The 22,389-nt window shown below is 35.0% G+C and overlaps 1 protein-coding gene across 3 annotated transcripts in view; it reads left to right on the top strand.

Moving 5' to 3' along the window:
* Nucleotides 1–359: 359 nt before the first annotated feature.
* The window catches only part of LOC144956013 (inactive tyrosine-protein kinase 7-like), a 235,135-nt gene continuing 213,105 nt past the window's right edge, over nucleotides 360–22,389 (top strand). The window contains exons 1-3 of one of the 3 annotated variants that reach the window (XM_078886311.1): nucleotides 360–594; nucleotides 8,885–8,958; nucleotides 11,122–11,526. In XM_078886311.1, coding sequence (XP_078742437.1) covers nucleotides 11,463–11,526 — 64 coding nt within the window. In that variant the 5' untranslated portion in view covers nucleotides 360–594; nucleotides 8,885–8,958; nucleotides 11,122–11,462. Of the gene's footprint in view, nucleotides 595–8,884; nucleotides 8,959–11,027; nucleotides 11,527–22,389 lie in introns of all 3 variants that reach the window. The other 2 variants (XM_078886304.1, XM_078886295.1) reach the window with 2 other exon arrangements.

Raw genomic sequence — 22,389 nt, 5'->3', positions numbered from 1 at the left:
CTCATTTACTCATCGTGTGAGGTTGAGTTTCTTCGAGTTTCGGTAGCAACGCTGACTGGTACAAGTTTCCATTTTGCCTCTTATATTCGGCGATGTATTTTACTGCCAGTTTCCAATCGTAGCCATGCAATCGGATTGGCGATTCATAAATCCTGATACAAATCTCTCCCGAGCAGATACATACACACACATTCATAATCCTTTATACAACACACACATACACAAGCACCGCGAGGGCGGGATTTATGAATAAAGTGACGGCCATGCGAATCTGTCTGAAAGGCGCCGCCCCCTTTTCCACTTCGGTAAAATTCGGCTATTGACGCCGCAAACGGCGGCGAAGTCCGAACCGTTACTAACTTTGTTCGTCGTCTTGTTTCTGTTTCTGATCTGAATCTGCCTCTGTGAGTGAGAAGTACGGGGGCAAACCGAATCCTCCGCGCCGTGAATGTGTGTCTCTGTCTTCTTGTCTCTTTGAAGTAGAATTCTGAGTTCTGGCCGGATTCAAGCACAAACTACGAGTAGCGGTCGTGAATCGGACTAACGATTTTATAGGATTTATAGCAATAAAATACATTCATTCGTCATTGATTAGTGAGTGGTGATGATAGTAGTAGTAGTGTATGTAAATCCTTCGATATGATAGTATTGAATCCATTGTGTGTGACTGGTATAGCTTTGTGGACTGTATACTATCTACTAGATATGTAGTTTGTGGACAGTATTTATATATGAATCTATATAATTACTTAATGCGACGGAGTATTGTGTCATGTCTTGTTTCATCAATTTATTCAATATCAATTGGATATTATTTTCTATTCCCCACTACCTACTTAAAATGTGATAAGAAATTCATCCGGATTATGTTCCATTCTAGTTATTACAATTGTTAATTCTGTAGTGAATTATGTATATAGCTTATGTTAAGGAACTTTTCGTTCAATTTCCTTCAATTTGTTGGTTTCGTTTAGCTGAAATGAGTGCTATTTTTTTAAAATGTGCATGTGTGTAAATTTGTATGTGTATATTTATGTATGGGAGATGGAAATAGATTAATAGATAGATAGATAGGTATATGAGAAGAGAAATAGATATATAGATAGACAGATAGAGATAGAGATAGATAGATAGATAGATAGATAGATAGATAGATAGATAGATAGAGAGATAGATAGATAGATAGATAGATAGAGAGAGAGAGAGAGAGAGAGAGAGAGAGAGAGAGAGAGAGAGAGATGATGTTCTGGTGACTGAGAACAATTCATCATCAATCACGTTTTAATTCTCAGTTATACGCATACCGAAATAAACCTAGATAAATCGTCCTTTGAATGATATTGGACGTGTTCATTCTATTATTTGTATTTTTATTTGAAATTGAACTTTCAAACACAATTAACAAATGAGCGCTGTTTAAATTTTGTCGCCGTTAAAAAAATATTAAATTCTGGGACTTAGTGGTTTGTTCAATTTTATCATTTATTAAGAATGATTTTAAAAAAGAGAAATTAGTACATATAGCACCTGAATTTTGTATAAAATATATAAATACGAATTGCAAAATCTGCATTGAATTGAACGGTTATAATTATTTTCTTGACAATGACTTTTTCACATTAGATTTTATAAATATTTTCGTTGTTTGTTATAAGTTGCGAGAAGGTATAAAGGCGAAAAGTCCGTACCATGGTTTATTTAGGGTAGACCTACTAAGGCTAACTATTATAAACACCACCCTGGCCACATCAGTCAGGCTGTGAAAGTAAATAATGTATTAAAGAATAAAAAGGTGATACAAAACTCGTTTTATAGAATCCCAAATTAAAAAAAAAAAAACAAACAAAAAAAGGAAATAACAACAACAACAACAACAACAACAAAAGACCAAGTAATCCCAAAAGATTAACAAAACAAACAGAAAACAACAACAACAAAAAAACCAAACAAAACAAAACAATTTTTTAAAGTACACAAAACAAAGAACAACAACAACAAAAAAATGTTTTTAAAAAATGAAAAGAAAGAATAAACAAAAATGATAAAATGTCCGCACGCCTGAAGCCTTGAATCATTATCATTAATCCATTCAATTTTTCATCCAGATTTTATTTTTCTCTCTATTGTTCACCCTCCGAAGACTTTGAATTGGTGTCCGAAACATTCATTGTGTAAACTGTTTCATTTCGAAGCCTTTCTATAATTTGGCTAATATGACTAGACCAGTAAGTAGTCGGAGCCTTATGAGATGTCATAAGATGTAAAGTATCGACTTGGTCAAAGAAACAGATTATTATAATCATTTTTGAGCTTTTTTATATAGCGCAATATCCACTAAACGTGCTCAAAGCCCTTTACTCGGGATCCCTGGCCAACGCAACACTTAACATGTAGGAATGACGTCTGTTAGGCGATATTACATTTTTTGGGGGGCAGAGACAACGCTGTTAAGGCCCTGCACTCATTTTACACATGAGTCCTGTGAGAGAATGTGAGTAAAGAGCGTTTCCAAGGATTCAACTATGCGCCGAGCGAGGTTCGAACCCAGGCCCTTCTGATCCGAAAGCGAGTGTCATACCACTAGACCGCATAGCCGCACAATTCGCACAATTCAATGATGGAACTAAAAATGTTTTCTTTTAGCCTCAAGACTTAAATTTCCTTTTGTTGGTTCTAGAATGAATACAAAATATTAACTATAAAATAAAAATAAAATAAAAGAAAGAAGGGAGTTTTCAATTCGAAATTATGCTTAAAAATTGGCCGGACGTATCGCCATTGCCCTCAAACAGCTATCTCTTCATTTTTACCGGTCAGGAACGAAAGTGACGTCACTCAGCTCTTTGTTATAGTTTTTAGACAGCCATTTTGATGATAACTTCTCACTAAACTATATTACGTGCAAAATTATATCCAGGTTTGTGTTTTTCTACGTTATATCCGACTGGTGGATGTTGTTAGTAATAGTTGTCCTTAACGTATAGCATCGATTATATATATATATATATATATATATATATATATATATATATATATATATATATATATATATATATATATATATTTGAACGGATGCTAAACAAGAAAAAAATCAAATTATAATTTATAAGAAGACCTGTAGAGAAATTGCATGCTGGCAACAACGCCACTCCAGAAATATGCAGGACTTTATGTCGGTAGATCAACACGATAACATTCAGAGTTTACATTGATGAAGACGAGATAATAATACAATCTTCACTGACTGCGAAGTCCCACGTCGTTTTATTTTTTAAACGGGTTACCTTTGAAAAGTAAAGGATGCGAACGCGAAGCAGAGACGTGCACAACATAATATAATATGCTGATCTGACATCCGATCCTACTTATGGGCTTAGTTTAACATTATTGTAATGAACAATATTTAATTTTGATTTATTTTTGGAGATTTCCAATACAACAATAAAAAATGAGCCCATAAAGAATTGGGTTATCAGAACAGAAAATAAGCGCACGTCGGAAGCAGGCATGGTTAATAGTTGAAACATCTGTGAAAGTTAATACAATTACATTTGATGCAATTTCTGAAATTGTAATATTAAAACTACATGTATTTTAAAATATCGATAACCACAAGGAAAGATCGTAAGGATATTAGAAATGACTCTATCCCCCAGTAACTTCCTTTACAGCAAGGGGAACAATAAAGACAATAATATGCACTTCATAATTATAAAATAAAATGATTGGGTATCGGTTGGTTGTGTGTATTTCTGTGTGTATGTGATAGATAGATAAATAGATCGATCGATAGATAGATAGATGATAGATAAAGAAAGAGAGAGAGAGAGAGAGAGAGAGAGAGAGAGAGAGAGAGAGAGAGAGAGAGAGAGAGAGAGTTTTCGATACTGTATTAAAAACATCATCAGGATTACCCTTACAACAACAACGACAACAACCTATATACATATATAAAAAAAGTAGCAAATAGCAGTTCAATGTTTTTGTAGACTAACCAAGGGAAAATAATGAATATCACAAAAAATGTATTGGGTACGCTAATAACAACCTACATAGAAAGAAAACCTACGAATTTCAGAAACAACAACAACGGTCTGTAACAGTAAGTGATTCGTACTTATTTTCTAATAAAGTAGGTGAGAAAAAAAAATAAACGAGAAGAGAGGGGAGGAGGGAGGTAGAGTGAGGAGGAGTAGGAGGAGGAGGAAGCCGGGATAAAGATCTTATCTGTGAATAACTTAACAAAATGCACAATGAGTTACTATAGGAAAATACAAAGCTGAAGGGTGGCATTTGACAGGTCTATTCGATAAAAAACGATCATTTTAAAAATTCTTTCTAATGCACTTTTGAAACCAGTTATAAATGGATCAGTGATCACACCGTCTATATACGGGGTAATCACTATCATACCCTACATTCATTTACATTGACTTGTGTGGGGAAATCAGCTCAAAGTGGGTGTATTGTATGCAGAGTATGATCGAATATAATCGCTCTTTTGATATATTAAAAAATATTAGAGGAAAAAATAATTATTTATTGGAGGAAGGGTGGACTGGGGGTAAAAAAATAGGACGAAAAGGAGATTGATGGGGGAGGGAAACGGAGGAGAGGAAGATTATGTGGTGGTAGTAGTAGTAGTAGTAGTAGTAGTAGTAGTAGTAGTAGTAGTAGTAGTAGTAGTAGTAGTAGTAGTAGTAGTAGTAGTAGTCGTCGTCGTGGTCGTCGTCGTCGTCGTCGTAGTAGTAGTAGTAGTAGTAGTAGTAGTAGTAGTAGTAGTAGTAGTAGTAGTGGAACTATTAGAAGTAGTGGGAGGAAGAGAAGGAGGAGGGAGAAGGAATGAATGAAGGAAGGAAGGAAGAAGAAGAAGATAGATAGATAGATAGATAGATAGATAGATAGATAGATAGATAGATAGATAGATAGAGAAATAGAGAGATAGATAGATAGATTGATAGACAGATAGTTAGACAGAGAAAGTTATATATATATATATATATATATATATATATATATATATATATATATATATATAGAGAGAGAGAGAGAGAGAGAGAGAGAGAGAGAGAGAGAGAATGAAAGAAGATTGGAAGAGGAGCTGTCCGGGAGGGGAGGGGGTATTGCCTGATGACCGATGACCATGACAAATAATTTTAAATCCACCGTCGTAGCGGGCCAGCTTTGTTATTGTTATCAATTTCACCTTAATCTTAGTATGACTGAGTACATATATTATTTCCCATGACGAATATGTGGCCAAAGAAAATCATGTGATGCTTTGCGTTTAGGTCAAATACTCACACTATCCCGCGGCCTGATATAACGTACCAGCACACGAAACTATGTGTAACCTTGAACGCTTACAGTCTGATTGATATGATTAATTTAGTGAGAGCTAATCATTAAAATGGCTGTCTAAAAACTAAGACAAAGAACAGAGTGACGTCAATTTCGTTCTTTCCATATGTATTAGATTCCTTTGCAGCCTTCTTTACAAATGATGATTCGTGAATTACTAAGCATTGACTAATCGAATTTTTTCCTGCCATTTGGCCGTTCCCCCTTGACTATTTATTTCCAGTCAAGTGGCAAACATCCCTTAACTCCATAGCTATCTTCAGTACATGCCAAACAGTCAAATAGGTCAGTCCCACAGAAAGATAGTAGGACAGTGTATTTAGTATTTATCACACTATTTTAACTAGTGAAGGAATTGCCTCGCAACACCTTACAACACTATGCATTTGTTTTCTAATCGTCTGTGTTAAAATTGTTGGTGCTCAGGATCTGTGGGCTGTTTGCTTCGGGTGATGGGCAATCACTTGAGGTAGCTGTGGTTAATATCAGAGGGAAAATATATTTTACTCTAAATATCGAGTAAAAAAAAAAAACAAACACCCCCCCCCCAAAAAAAAACAAACAAACAAACAAACAAACAAATAAAACCAACAAAACAAACTTTGCGAAGTCCCAGGTTTGGACGTTTTTGCCAAGATTATGGTCATTTAAATCGATCGATATTCGAAGGACCAATGTTTAAATGCGTGCCGTTCTAGAGTCTTTTTGTGCGGCTATGTCATCTTGTAGTATGACACTCCTTCCGAATCGGAAGGTCCTGGGTTCGAGCCTCGCTAGGCGCGTAGTTGAGTCCCTGGAAAAAGCTCTTTCCTCACATGCTCTCATCGTAATCAGGTATAAAATGAGTATCCGGTCGTTAACAGCGTTGTTTCTTTCGGAAAAAAAAATTTGTAATATCGCCATACAGGCGTTATGCCTACTTCTACATGTTACGTGTTGTTGTTGGTCAGTGGACCTACCCTTTGTGAAGCACTTTGAGCAAGTTTAATGGATATTGCGCTATATAAAAGCTTTATTTATTTTTTTTTTTTAAGAGTACAGCAGTTTAACTGGTTAAAAATGCTGATGAGTAATGCAGAGAATGGATAGTATCCGATATATGGGAGTGTGGGTCATACGAGGACAACCCTGCGACGACAAATTATTATTGTATTGGTCAGTGAAGAGACTGCCAAATCAATGGCTAGTAAATTAGGGTGAGCGATGGACACTCAAAGTGTCAGTGGTCATTTGTGATAGTGAGTTTGATATGGGAATGATGAGAGAGAGAGAGAGAGAGAGAGAGAGAGAGAGAGAGAGAGAGAGTGTGTGTGTGTGTGTGTGTGCGTGGCTGTGTGCGTGTCTGTGTGTGTGTGTGTGTGTGTATGTGTGTACACGCGAATATTTTTATGAGTGTGATTTGTGTCAAGGGGGGTGGATGGTGAGTATTGTGTGTGTGTGTGTGTGTTTGTTTGTGTTTGTTTGTTGCTATTTGTGCGCGTGTTTGTGAATGAGTACATATGGTTGTTTAGTTTAGCATTTGCGATGATGACTATTAGATATTGACTACGATAAAACATGATATTAATAATTTAACAATAACGTTAATAATAATAATAAAAATGATGATGATGATGATGATGATCATAATAATAAAATAATAATAATAATAATAATAATAATAATAATAATAATAATAATAATAATAATAATAATAATAATAATAATAATAATAATAAATAATAATAATAATAATAATATATAATAATAATAATAATAATAATAATAATAATAATAATAATAATAATAATGATATTATTATTAATAGTAATAACAATAATATAATAATAATAATAATAATAAATAATAATAATGATAATAATAATAATAATAAATAATAAATAATAATAATAATAATAATAATAATAATAATAATAATAATAATAATAATATTATCATTTGTATTCATTATTATTATCATCATTATCATCATTATCATCAACCTAATAATAATAAGAATACTACTACTACTACTACTACTACTACTACTACTACTACTACTACTACTACTACTAATAATAATAATAATAATAATAATAATAAGGTATATTATTATTATTATTTTTATTATTATTATTATTATTATTATTATTATATTATTATTAATATTATTATTATTATTATCATCATCATTATCATCATTATCATCAACCTAATACTACTACTACTACTACTACTACTACTACTACTACTACTACTACTACTACTACTACTACTACTAGTACTACTACTACTACTACTAATAATAATAATAATAATAAGGATATTATTATTATTATTATTATTAATATTATTATTATTATTATTATTATTTATTATTATTATTATCATCATCATTATTATTATTATTATTATTATTATTATTATTATTATTATTATTATTATATAATAATAATAATAATAATAATAATAATAATAATAATAATAATAATAATAATAAAATGATGAATGATGAAATGATGATGATGATGATGATGATGATGATGATGATGATCATGATGATGATGACGATGCTGTTGATGAAGTTGATAATAATAATGATAATAATAATAATAATAATGATAATAATAATAATATATAATAATAATGATAATGATGATAATATATAATAATAATAATAATAATAATAATAATAATAATAATAATAATAATAATAATAATAATAATAATAATAATAATTGTAAAAAGACATAAATTTTCCTCTCCAGATTTCATAGACTAATGATTTTTCGACATTGGCGACATTAGATGTGACATGTAGTTATTCATTACAGATCTCACTTGTCTGAAGTTGGAGGTTTGTAATGTGATATGAGCAACCGCCTTTTTATAGATAGTGTGTGTTGCTTGCTGAATGGCGATGCTATTCGTTATAGGGGCTTAATTTCAAAGACTGTTGGATTAGTTCTAATGCGTTGTGGTTTGTGCATGAATGCAGACATGAGTGAGTGAGCGAAAAAATGAATGAATGAATGAATGAATGAATGAATGAATGAATGGATGAAGCTGTGCACGTTTGATATTTGAATATTTTATTCCTTTCAGAGACTTGGCGATGGGAATCGTAATATCTTGTTACCAGAAAAAAAAATAACAATAAAAATAAAAATTGAGCTTTTACAAACACAATATCCACGAAATATGCAAAAAGCGCTTTATAACTGTAAAACTGTGGAACAGTATCAATTTTGAAACGAAAAGTGCTGCTTCTCTTAACAGATTGGAAATGATGCTTGATGAAAAATAATTAATTCCCGATATGATAATGATTAGATGTAAATAAGCATGGCATTCAAGGGTCAGTTGGTCAAATAACCCTTTATATGATAGGAACGATAATAAAATATAATAAGATACGATATGATAGATGAATGTTAGAAAGGATCACAATAAGCCAACACCAACACATGTTGCTGACATACATAACATGTAGGGCGAGGCATGAAGCTGGCAATGCCTGTAATTGCATTATTTTTTTTTTCAGAGAAAGACAAGGCTGCCACCACCAAAGTTCAAAAGGTTTTGACTTGGTAGTCTAACTCTACTTCGGACTGGGTAGTAAGTCTCTGTCTGGAGTCCAGCTGTGGGCAGCGCAAAGTTAGGGATAGGGAAGGGGGGGGGGGGGCATTTTAAAATTTTGATTTAAAGATTGAGTTGTTTTTTGGATTTTTTATAATTTTCTTGGGTCTGTTTTATCCATTGTCATTTGAAAGAAAAGGAGACGGTGTCAGTGTATGATACGTACACGGATAATATTTATTGTAAGCATCTTGTTGCTGTATGAAGCAAAATAATGGAATTTGATACTTATTCTTCGTTATGGCAATCTATGGTACGCGTGCCTTGCCCTTCCTCTACAATAATAAGAGCCTTCCCAGCATTTCATCGTTGTTATCAACACTCATGTGAATAATTTTATTAAGATGCAACTAGGCAAACAAGAGTGACGCTCGGTAGCTCACATACACTTCAGCAGGAAGTTGTATTGTCACAGTGATTTGTTTAGATAGGTGGAAGTTACGGCGGAGTGACTGAGTGTTCTTTGGGGCCTTTATTTGCTCAAAAAACAATGCCAAGTGTCGAGAGCGCTGAAGGAAAGCACGTTTGCGTACACACTTACGTCGTGAGACCAGATAATGGAGTACACATTATCACAATATCACCGTTAATGGCTGTTTGATGCCGTTATAAAAGGGAATCATTTTTGGTATCAAGTCGTTTATGGAGTAGGTAACTAATTGAATTTTTATGTTGGTTGCTTGTTTTTAGTCGGGTTTATTTTTATTGGTTTGTATTTTAAATTTTTTGTTAGTTTTTTTCTTTCTTCTTCTTCTTCTTTTTTTTTTTTTTCGAAGCAAATGGAGGACAAACCGGCACAGAAAATTAAATTTTTTTTTTCTTGGTGATTTTTTTTCCTTTCTAATTATCGTATAATATATTGGCGAGATTCCTTAGTTTATGGCGTTACCATAATTTGATATAAACCAGTTACATGTCGTACTCTAGAAAGACTCGTATTTTACATTTTGGCCAGAAAACTCGTCCTTCAAATATCGGTCGATTTATATGACCCTCATCTTGACAAAATTTCTCAAACCTGGGACCAGGCGATGTGTCTTTCCAGAGTACGGCAGTTAACTGGTTAACCAGACAAATTATATATTTTTTGTCACTTAAAGGTAAAAATGAAGGGTGTTTGCTTTGCATTGTTTCAAAGCAATCAACTAACTTTTTATTATTAAAAAAAAAAATTGTCACCATATTATGTTCAATGCCCCCTTTTTTTTTTACATTTTTTGTCCATTGAAGTGTCCAAGGTGGCATAGGAAATTAAACTTTCTTCTTAAATCACAAGATCATAAGTAAGTCAGATGCCTTTTCTTGTTTATGAGTCAACTCAGAGCCAGTAAATAGTAAAAGGAATAAGACGTTCTATTAGACACACACACACAAACACACACACACACACACACACCCACACACACATACGCACGTACAAACTGATAGCCGGTCTGTGACCGGAAGGTATGAATTTATTAAATATTTAATTTAGTAAATATTGATCTCGAAGAACTAACCAACAGAGGATCGTCTTGATAACACGATATAATATTATTATGATTATCATGAACATATCGGTACGCACCAATCCAAATGGGAGTCGAATGTGGGAATCTTTTCTGTCATGAACCGTCGTAATTGTGGTGTAAACCAAAAGAGACGAGAACATGTCTGTGACAAGCAGATCATGTTTTCTTTCTTTTCTTTTTAACATCTAAACTGAAACTTGAATAGTTAGGGTGCTAATTTATTTATCTATTTATCTATTTATTTGTTTATTTACTTTTCTTTCTAAGGCGGTAAATTTCACATTCGAGATTTGTAATGTGGAAAGACGAAATAGACCACATTTTCTTTCCAAAAATTGTATTTTCATTTTTAAAACAAATATTTATCATTCATTCCGTGTCACACCAAAGTTGTAGGTTTGATATTTCAATGGGTTTTCGTGGTGATGACGAGAATAGAAATCTTAAAAAGATAAAAGGAAATGTCCCTTTTGTGGTTTAGTTTTACATTGTTTATTTATTTATTTATTTATCAAAGTTATTCATTTATTTTTCTAGAATCAGAATTAGAATAAGATTTCGCAAAGATATTGTTACACACTTTGATATCAGCATTTGAATTTGTGACATTTGTTGTTTTCCATCGCTTCAGGTTTAACATGGGACTTCTCCGTAAAGTTATGCCAACTAAGGCGAGATTCACGAACTGACTGGGAGTTCTGAAGTAATGTTCATTTTCTCCAGATGAAAGGATGAGAAGATTGGAGTAACAGATAACGTGGAACGTCAAAAGAGAAAAGGAGAGAGAAAAAAAAGGAGTGATATTATTAAGATCATTATATGTTTTTGTTCACCATTGGGGATTATTGTTGTGAATTCTTTGCCCGTGCGCGCCCGGCGGCGTTCTGCGATAGGCGCTAGTTCGCTCTGTTCGGTGTTTGGATTGTGAGATTTTCATCAAGATACTCCCCAACCAAACAATACTGGGACAAAATGGAGGATTATATTTTACCAGCGTCCAGAACGGCTAGAGTCTTGCTTCTCGTCTTGTTCTCAGGTAAGTGAGATAATAATATGTAAAAGCTTAATAGGAGTGTAAGAGAAGAGAAAGAAAAAAGAGATTATATATAATTAGAAAGCTTTGATTGAAATTTAAAGCTTTCTTATGCCTCGCTTCAAGTCTTGGGCATTCCATTATTTTCTTCTTTTTATCGCGCGTTAAGATTTTACTTGTTTCCGTGTTTCATCTGATGTATCATGCCGCGTTTAATTTGTTTCTTGATGGTTTTTATTAGTTAATGTCAAGAATTCATTAAGAAAAAAAAAAAGAAAAAGGAAAGAAGAAAGAACGAAAAGAGCGATCCTACAGGAGATCAGAATGACTTGAGATGCAATTCAATGCAGTCCGTTAAAAAATTATTTAACATGCTTACAGCACAGTGTCTATTTTAATATACCGGTACCTACAAACTTTTACATTTGTATTACTGTACTAGATAGTTCAACGCGCTAGAGCGAAAATAACTCTTCAAATAAAAGCTGTCTGTCATATTTTATTGGCGTTTTATAACTTCTCGCTGCCATTCATACAGAAATGTGTATAGTCTTTTTACGGGGGTATTTATTTTACCCGTAATAAAGAATAGTGTTGGAGGAGAGGGGGGGGGGGGGGGTTTCATGCATGATATTATGCATCATTTCTAAATCCATAATCTGGTGTGTCACACATTGTATGCATAAGGCAAAGGGAATCTGCTTTTATGTTCAAGGACAACGAAGGCAACCTGTCATATGGCAACTCCCTTTACGAGTAGTCTTGATGAGTTCACCCATAATTTGTTCAATTTGTGTCGGGAAAGCGCCGACCTTGTGTTCAACTACTGTAGACTGTACATGGTTATGGAGCTCATGGAAGAGGGAAAGAAAGGGTTGACACTGACTTTTCACCAGCAATAATCGTCTACTGATAGTATAAGAAGTCGCTGCCAGTAATCGAACGACATAGCTCACGTGGATTCCTATACTCATGGAATGTTGGTGTAGTAAGAATTAGATGTTGGGAATAGTTTGCGATACCTGATGAATATATATATATATATATATATATATATATATATATATATATATATATATATATATATATATATATATGTGTGTGTGTGTGTGTGTATGTGTGAGAGAGAGAGAGAGAGGGAGGGGAGAGAGAGAGAGAGAGAGAGAGAGAGAGAGAGAGAGAGAGAGAGAGGGGGGGGGGGAGAGCGGGTTCTGCAAATTTAGTTATGTAGTATTATAATACACTTTAATTATGGCAATCGGGGGGGGGGGGGGGGGGGGGGGGGGGTAGGTGCATCTATATGATTCAAGATTTACTCTATACACAAGTTTAATTCCAGTACTTGTTAGGCACTCCGCTCCAACTCAAAGAGTAAATGATCCTCAACGATCAGGATTTTAAATATTTTCTTTTTCTTTTAACGTATTTATCTATTCATTTTTTTTTTTTAAACCGCTGATTTACAATCATTTCACTGACCTGGTTTACTATTCTATCGTGTATTTGTGGTTTGCTGTTCGTTCGATTCCAGTAACCAAGCAGCGAAAGAGGAACGAGATAACGTGTAGATTTATTGTATTTACTGGCACTGTTCTTTCATCATCTTACTTCTAATGTTCGTCTTCATCCACCTCGTCTTCCTCCGTGACATCCTCCCCATCATTGACTCTCGTATTTCTCGCTCTCTTCAGTCTTTTCAATTTCCTTTTCCTCTTCCTCCTCCTCCTACTCCTAATCATCATCATCATCATCATCATCATCATCATCATCATCATCATCATCATCATCATCATCTTCTTCTTCTTCTTCTTCCTCTTCTTCTTCTTCTTCTTGTAAGGAGCGATTTGAATGATATGAAAAAGAAATTTAATTCCATATGGCTTATTAAGGGAATGACTTTTGAGGGCCATCTTAGTATTAGGGGTAGATCGATATTTGAAATAAGAGGCTATGTGGTCTTGTGTTATAAAACTTGCCTTCGAATTGGAAGGTCATGGGCTTGAGTCTCACTCTGATGACGCATAGTTGAGTCCTTAGAAAAGACTGTTTGCTTACATTCTTTTATCGTACTCAGGTGTAAAATGAGTACCTGACTGTGAACAGCGTTGTATTTGTCGGGAAAAAATAAAAGTAAAATCGCCCAACAGGCGTCATATTATCCAACATGTTATGTGTTGCTGTTGGCCAGGGACCGCTTTGAGCACATTTAGTGGAAATCGCACTGTATACAAATTCAAGTCTTTTTTTTTCTTTTTTTTTTTCTTTTTTTTTTTACAGAAATGAAGAAGGAGATCTTTTGTCAGTGTACGATAGTGTTTCCCCATATTATTGTCAATCCACTAGGGTTAATTTGACAACCAATTGCTGTCTTTCAGTCAGGTACAACCACATGGCATCGTGATATCGTTTAAGCCTCTCGTTTTTGTTCCTTTACGACCGACAACGCAATCGGAGCCCCATTATGTTCTTCTAAGGGGGCGTATGCTAAGCCCTATACAATTACAACTTTGGTCAAACCCCCATTCCTTCTTGGTCTTTCTCTCTCGTCAAATAGTTCCATACAATTCTCCATTGGTCATTCGGGCGGATTAACCTGGATAGCTTTTAATTCTTCATTAAATTGTTTCGTCACCTTTCACCAACTGTTCATCTTTTTATAAGGATTGCCGTTGTATGTGATTTGACTACGGATCGGGTCAAGGTCGGCGTTCCAGACCACGCGGAAGGATAAGGGATTCTTGCGCCATTTCTTTGTAAATACCTACGATTCCCGCCTCTTTTATGATATATTAGTTTTCCATTTCAATTACAAATTATTTTCAATTGGTGCTATGTTAAGGTAAAATACTCGCAACATCCACCAGCTTCCTAAAAACAATAACAGAGCTCAGTGAGGTCGTTTCGTTTCTTCTGTACATTGGGGTCATGCACAATTCACCACCGGTATCGGTCGAGAACTGCATCACGGCACGTTCACTAAATCAGTGGAGACTTTCCACTGTCCAACATGTACCACTGTACCCGTTGTGGTCAGGACCCCGAAACCGCAGAGCATCGAGATGAAAGTTACGTTGTGACGTGGCTTCGAGCGGGTTCGCGATCGTACACGATTGCGGCGATGAGTTTGCGTCCTGGAAAGACCATCATAACATAGTTGTGTTACACTTTTAGAAGCTGCTCATGCTACCACCGGTAGTGCCAGAGTGAGCTGAAAAACAAACTGCCCTATGATATCAGGGCATGATTTACTTTTCAACATTTAAACTAAGACTGATTCAGATAAGACGGAAGTGCTAGTAAGATTGCCGTGTGTAAAGTAAAAATTGTAAAGATTGTGTATCTATTTGAACATGCTAATGGAAGAAAATATAACATTAAACAGATCCACGTCTTCTCAATATTGTTAATATTCACCAACACGATTTTTAGAATTATTGATAGATCAGAGAAAAAATAAAAAGAAAAAAAACAACAAACCCAACAACATAAAAATAGAAAAAAGAAAGTACAAAACGATACACCCTCCACCCAAATAAAACAATAATAGATAAAATCATTCATGAAACTTTAGTTGACTTAGCTTCGTATATTATTGTGAACGTTTAGTATTGATATTTAAATTTGGTGCAATATTTAACTGTCGGCATACTGCAAGTCGGATAAAAAGAACAGAATGAAAGAAAGAAGAAGAAGAAAATAAAAAAGAAACAAAAACAAAAACAAACCCCCAAAAAAAAAAAAAAAAAACACAAAAAAAAAAACCCAACGAAACAACAGCAACAAAAACAAAATAAAAACAAAACAAAACGTCAGAATACAGATGTCACTTTAAAGCATTTTTAACAGGTATGCATTAAGTTTGTATGTTTAGCTCGCTTTATTTTTCCCCAATCTCGAAATATATCCGCGCCTTCGTGTGTTTCCAGCGTACATCCATGTTATACAGAACAATAACTACATTCGACATCCTTAATGTACTTACAATGGGACGCTTAAATGTCAGACAAGCGGCAGCACTCTCTGTGATAAGGTTTCCTGGGAGTGGTGTTATCATAGATATATATTTTTCCTCCATTGACTGAGGGAAGATACGGTGCCGTTGTGTACCAAAGGACTAAAGTTGTTTGTAAACATGTCTTGGTTGGAAAACCTATTGGGAATAAAAAAAGGTGTCACTGGCTTTGTTTATTTTACTCCGTCACGGATTTGTTTACATGGAATATCTATTCTATTATTCTCGTGTCCCCTTTCTCGTCCTCATCCTCTTACTCCTCCTCCTCCGCTCTACTCTTTCTTTAGTATTTAGTTGTATTGACAAATTTTTGCTCCGATTATACCCTTAATATAATGTATTTGTTAGCAATATCTCCCCCCCTCCCCCCCCCCCCCCTCTCTCTCTCTCTCTCTCTCTCTCTCTCCCTCTCTCTCTCTCTCTCTCTCTCTCTCTCTCTCTCTGTGTGTGTCGTGTCTCCCTCTCATTCACACTCACATACTTATACACATACACACAAACTGCCTCAGGGTGGCTAGGGTCAGGTCAAAATAATATATCAATTGTCACAAATTAGATGTGCAAAACCCGTGGCTTCGTTGCGTAATCTGTTGACTGCTTGATTGAACTTAGTGTGAAAAGATGATATCAATTACGTTACGAGATGACAATTTGTTGTCATGATGAATGGGAAGTGAACGCGATGTCTCTCGGCTGTCACATTACGTAACAACATTGACTCGTGATCGATGATCCACCGAACAACGATAACCGATTCTGTTGTGGGAGACGTTTAAATAAATATTGATATTTATACATGGAGTGAATACATTAACTAAATCTTGAGCTTTTATAGAGCGCAATTGCCACTAAACGTGCTCAAAGCGCTTTACAGAAGGTACCCTAGCCAGTAGCAATTCTTAACATGTAGGACGAGACGTGATGCCTGTTAGGCGATATTACATTTTTTTCTCTGACAGAGACGCTGTTAATGGTGAAAGAAAGTAAGTAAAATACCTTTTCCAAGGACTCAACTATACGCCGCTCAGAACGGGACTCGAATCAGGACCTTCGGATCCGAATGCGAGTATTATACCACTAGACCACATAGCAGCTGTACTACCAATCTCAGTCCCCTGATCAGTGACTAATAAATAATGACAAGGGTCCACTCATAGTGGATTGTTATCCCAGTGTCGCAGCTTATAGAAGGAACGATACTGACCCCCCCCCCTGTTTTGGACAGCCATTTTTTGGTTATTATTTCTCACTAAACTATTTCAATCAGACTATAAACGTTCAAGGTTACACAGTAGTAGTAGTAATAGTAGTAGTAGTAGTAGTAGTAGTAGTAGTAGTAGTAGTAGTAGTAGTAGTAGTAGTAGTAGTAGTAGTAGTCAGTAGTAGTAGTAGTATAAGTAGTAGTAGTAGTAGCAGTAGCAGTATTATTATTATTATTATTATTATTATTATTATTATTATTATTATTATTATTATTATTATTATTATAGTAGTAGTAGTAGTAGTAGTAGTAGTAGTAGTAGTATAGTAGTATAGTAGTAGTAGTAGTAGTAGTAGTAGTAGTAGTAGTAGTAGTAGTATAGTAGTAGCAGTAGTAATAGTAGTAGTAGTAGTAGTAGTAGTAGTAGTAGTAGTAGTAGTAGTAGTAGTAGTAGCAGCAGTAGTAGTAGTAGAAGTAGTAGTAGTAGTAGTAGTAATAGAAAACTACTAGTGGTAGTAAATGGGCAATATTATGCATATATGCACCATCCTAGTTCCAAACGGTTCAGTGGCCGAGACAGGTATTACATCTCTTATCGCCTCTCATCGATTGACGACTAATGAATGAATCGTATGGATGACTGGATATCTCGACCTGGAATCCTGTCACAAATAGGCCTATCTCTCATAATGCATGGAAAAGAACGAAATCTCGACTTCAACTGGGATCGATCTTGGTCCCTTTGCATGTGAAGCAATGTGCTGTAACAACTAAGCTATCGGGACCACTGAATTTTATATTTTAAAAAAAATATTTCAAAGTTTTGATTTACCCGTTTTGATTCGATTGGTCGCATTTAACCATGAAAGACTGAAGTTTTTTTTCTGACAATATTTAATTTGGTATCTTAAAAAATAGTATTATGGCAGTTAAGACTCTTTCTACGAAACGAAATCAAAATCCTTCGTCTCTCTAGAGGGTGGATTAGGTAGCCTATGAGATATGAGATAATGATATTGGTGACTCACGGTGCACGTTCTAGAATTCATAATGTGTTTGCGTGAGTGGCTGTCCCCTCTGTCTCCCCCCCCCCCCTCCCTCCCCACCCCCTACTCACACCCCTGTCGTGGGTGAGTGAATGGAAGGTGAGTAGTGGTTGAATGTCGTTAATTACTATGTGGGTGAGTGATTTTCAGTGTATTCGAGAGGTAATAGAAACAATGTGAGCATCGTGTGTGTGTGTGTGTGTGTGTGTGTGTGTGTGTGGTGTGTGTGTATGTATGTATGTATGTTTGTGTGCATGTTTATGTATGTGTTTTGTTTGTTTTTCTTTTTTTTTTTAGTGTAAAGGTATGTGAATAGTATTCATTTTGAACAAATTGTGTGTATGTGTGTATGTGTGAGTGTGTGTGTGTTTGTTGTCGTCTTCGCCATCATCATCATCATCATCATCATCATCATCATCATCATCATCATCATCATCATCATCATCATCATTATCATCATCGTCGTCATCATCATTTTATTTTTTTATTTCTTCTTCTTTTCTCCCCTTTACTATCATCTTTACAGCTACCACCATAGCCACCACAACACCACTACCATCACCATCACCATCACCATCACCACCATCAGCATCATAATATAACTCCCCTAGAAATCGAAGACATAATAAGGCGTTCACACCCTTATATATTCACCAAAAAGACACAGATATCACCACACATTTCATCAAAAGAATCACAGAATCTCCACTGATTGCCCTACATATCTAGATAGATTTACATTCACATTTTTTCTTCCTTTGGTATTGGGTTATCATCCCATTCTGTCATTTTCTGATAAAACTTAGTTTTTCCCATTTTGGTCACAAAACTTTTACTCCAAATATCGACCAATTAAAACAACCTTTATGTAGTCTAAAAAAAAGGCTCAGCTCGCAACGACGTTTACATATATGCAGGTCTGACATCCGAACCCAATTATGGGCCTAGTTTAACATCGTTATAATGGATAATATATTGACTCATTTTTTTGAGATTCCATCACAACAGTGAGCCCATAATGAATTGGCTTATCAGACCTGCAAACAAGTGCACTTCGGCTCACAACTTAGACTTCACAAAAAAAAATTAAATTGGATTTAAGCCTCTTGTTAATTTGAGGGACATTAAAATCGATCGATGTAAACGTTTTTTGGCCAACATTTTTTAAAAAGTGTTAAGTCAGAGTACTTCATCTCATCCTCCATTCCCAAGCATTGATCAGAGATCAATACACGCCAAACACACGTTATCACATCATTTCTTTACTACGCATCATTCATTCACTACCGCGTGCTCTCATTCCATCCTCACTTTCTCTTCACCCTTATGTCTCTTTAGTTATTATTTTATATTTTGAGTCAGAATGAATAACAAGAAAAACCAAGACCAACAACAATAATAAATATCACTTCTTCTATTTCCTCCTCCTCTTCATCCTCTTCTTCTTCCTCCTCCTCCTCCTCCTCCTCCTCCTCCTCCTCCTCCTCCTCCTCCTCCTCCTTCTTCTTCTTCTTCTTCTTCTTCTTCTTCTTCTTCTTCTTCTTCTTCTTCTTCTTCTTCTCTTCTTCTTCTTCTTCTTCTTCTTCTTCTTCTTCTTCTTCTTCTTCTTCTTCTTCTTCTTCTTCTTCTTCTTCTTCTTCTTCTTCTTCCTTTCCTCCTCCTCCACCACTACTACTAACTACTACTACTATACTACTACTACTACTACTACTACTACTACTACTACTACTACTACTACTACTACTACTCTACTACTACTACTACTACTATTACTACTACTACTACTACCACTACTACTACTACTAATACCATTACTACTACAAATACATACACACACACACACACACACACACATATATATATATATATATATATATATATATATATATATATATCATCGTCGTCATCATCATCAACAACAAAACCATCATCACCACCGTCATCATCAAGAATATCATTATCACCCACAACAACAATATCATCATCAACAACAACAACAACAACAACAACAACAACAACAACAACAACAACAACAACAACAACAACGACATTTAAGATCAACTACATTACCATCACCATCACCACCACCACCACCAACAGCCACACGAAAACAACAAACACAATATGATATAGCTACAATAATATAATATATTATTACGACCCTGTCTCCATCTCCAAGTCTAATCCTCTCGAAGTCACTATCTCCTTATAATGGTCATTCATCCTCGGATACGAAGACAAAGCAAAGCCTGGGGAAAACAGGATTATTTTAACAAAATGAATTGATGGATGGGAATTGATAAAGCTATGGATTCGTATACATTATACGTGTTGTGTTTATATAAATATATATCATATAGTATAGATCGTAGCGACCCTGATATATAGACATATTACATATGTATCAGGATTTGCTAGGGGATGTATGATAGCAAACTAGAGACTCTAGAAGGCGAAGGGATGGATAAATGGGTATTACATTGTACTTCGTATCGCGTTATGTTTTAGTCATTGGTGAAGATTTAGACAGTATTGACGCTTAAATCGTTATAAACAAAATTAGAAATATTTCCATGCTGACTTTTGGTTTTTAAGTGGTGTATTTGTTTTTCTTGTTTGTTTTTTTTTTTTTGTTATTAACCCAAGACGGATTTTGAGCCGAAATATCAGTTGGGTTACTTTTCACTAAATTTTCTCTTTTGATATATTGATGGTATGCGTTTGAGTTAACTACTCACCCGTTATGCCCGCCGCCAGATCAATGTTAATCAACAAACAAAACGATATGTAACAGTAAAATTATTTATAGTCTATAAGAGAGGATTTAGTGAGAACTATTCACCCAGATGGCGATATAAAAGCAATAACAACGAGCTGATTGACGCCATCTTTATTCATTCTATATCGAAGACAACAAACGTTTTCTATTGACATTGACTATATGCGGTAAAGGACAATACTCGCCAGTCCTGCCGCCCAGATCATTCGTACTAACACATAAAACTATTTGCAATCTTAAACATTCACTATATCAAAGGTAGTGTAACAAATGTTTCTTGTAATTATGGTAGGCGTGTAAATGCTGACATGAAGATGATGATGATGATTATGATGATGATGATGATGATGATGATGATGATGATGATGATGATGATGATGATGATGATGATGAAAAGAGAGACTTGTAAATCTTTTCAGTACAATGATTTTTAAATATGATGACGACGACGATGATAAAAATACATTGGTGGCGTAGATAATGGGTAATTAGTTTTACATGCAGCTACAAACAAACTAGTTTCGAAATTTAAGAATAGATGTGAGGTAAACAAGGAGTTAAAAATAAGAAAACAAGGATTTATGAACATTGGAAATGAAAAATAAATAATATAACATTGGAAGAAGAAAAACAGAAAAAAGAACACACAAATACACTCATACACACATGCACATACACACAAACACACACACACACACACAACACAAACACACACACACACACACACACGCGCGCGCGCGCGCGCTCCCTAAAAATATAAACGAGCGTTCAACAACACATAAAACAATATTGGGTTCTCTCACATGTTGTTAATTTGTTTTCTCAACCCCCCCCCCCCCCCTTTTTTTTTTTTTCGTCTCTTTATCCTCCATTTCTTTCTATTAAGTTTAAAAATTCCCCGACTTCCAAAATAGAATGAACCCCAGTAAAATAACGCCATGTTCACAAAAGAGAGTTCGTGGCTTTCACTCCGGGAAACCTACATACATATTATTATTATGTACAAACTAGCAAACAAAATTAGCGGAATTCAGAAAATTCTACACAATTCTTTCTGCGGTGGCGGCGCAACACGCAAGAAGACGCATCGTACATGTTTACTTGGTGGGGGGGGGGGGGGGGGGGGGGGGGGGGGTAGCGGGGCATGGGGTGGGAGAGTTTTGTTTCGAATTAGACATTTTTTTGTGGAGAGAGAAAAGTAAAGAAAAGTAAAAAAAAAAAAAAAAATAGGTAGAAAAAAAAAGAGAATAAGACTATACATTAGTCTGTCTGGCATGGTAATTTTCGGTTTGTAAAATTCTAAATTGATTGTCAGCAGTTGAATGAATTTCCTTTCGGTTTCCACGGAACTTGGGGGAGCAGAGGGAATATTTCTGGCGTGCTCTGAAAAAACACGGATTTAATATTTTGGCCAGAAATCTCATCCTTCCAATATCGGTCGATTAAAATGACCCTCATCTTGTCAAATACTCTCAAACCGGGGATTCGTGAAGCCATGCAAAAATAATCTCAAAGCTGGAACTCGTGAAGTCCCAGGTTTTAATGTGTTTGGCAAAATGAGGGTCATTTTACTTGATTGATATTTGAAGGACGAGTGTTCTGGCCAAAACTTTAAATATGTGTTTTTGCAGAGTACGGCAGTTTTGGCATGGTCTTTCAAAACACATTTATTTTTCAATTTGTCCAGAAAAGTTTTGCTTCAAATTTCGATGGATTAAAATGAGCCAAACCTTGTGGAAGTCTTAAGCTGGTTATTTTTGACAATTTAAGGGGCATCTTAATCAATCGAAATTATCGTATCGTATCGTTTAAGAGCTAATAATCTCTA

The sequence above is a fragment of the Berghia stephanieae genome, chromosome 1, assembly GCF_034508935.2.
Source record: "Berghia stephanieae isolate SIO BIC M18660-M18661 chromosome 1, UCSD_Bste_1.3, whole genome shotgun sequence".
Taxonomy (NCBI): domain Eukaryota; kingdom Metazoa; phylum Mollusca; class Gastropoda; order Nudibranchia; family Aeolidiidae; genus Berghia; species Berghia stephanieae.
The sequence above is the reverse complement of the archived record's forward strand: the minus strand, read 5'-3'. Positions and strand labels throughout refer to the sequence as shown.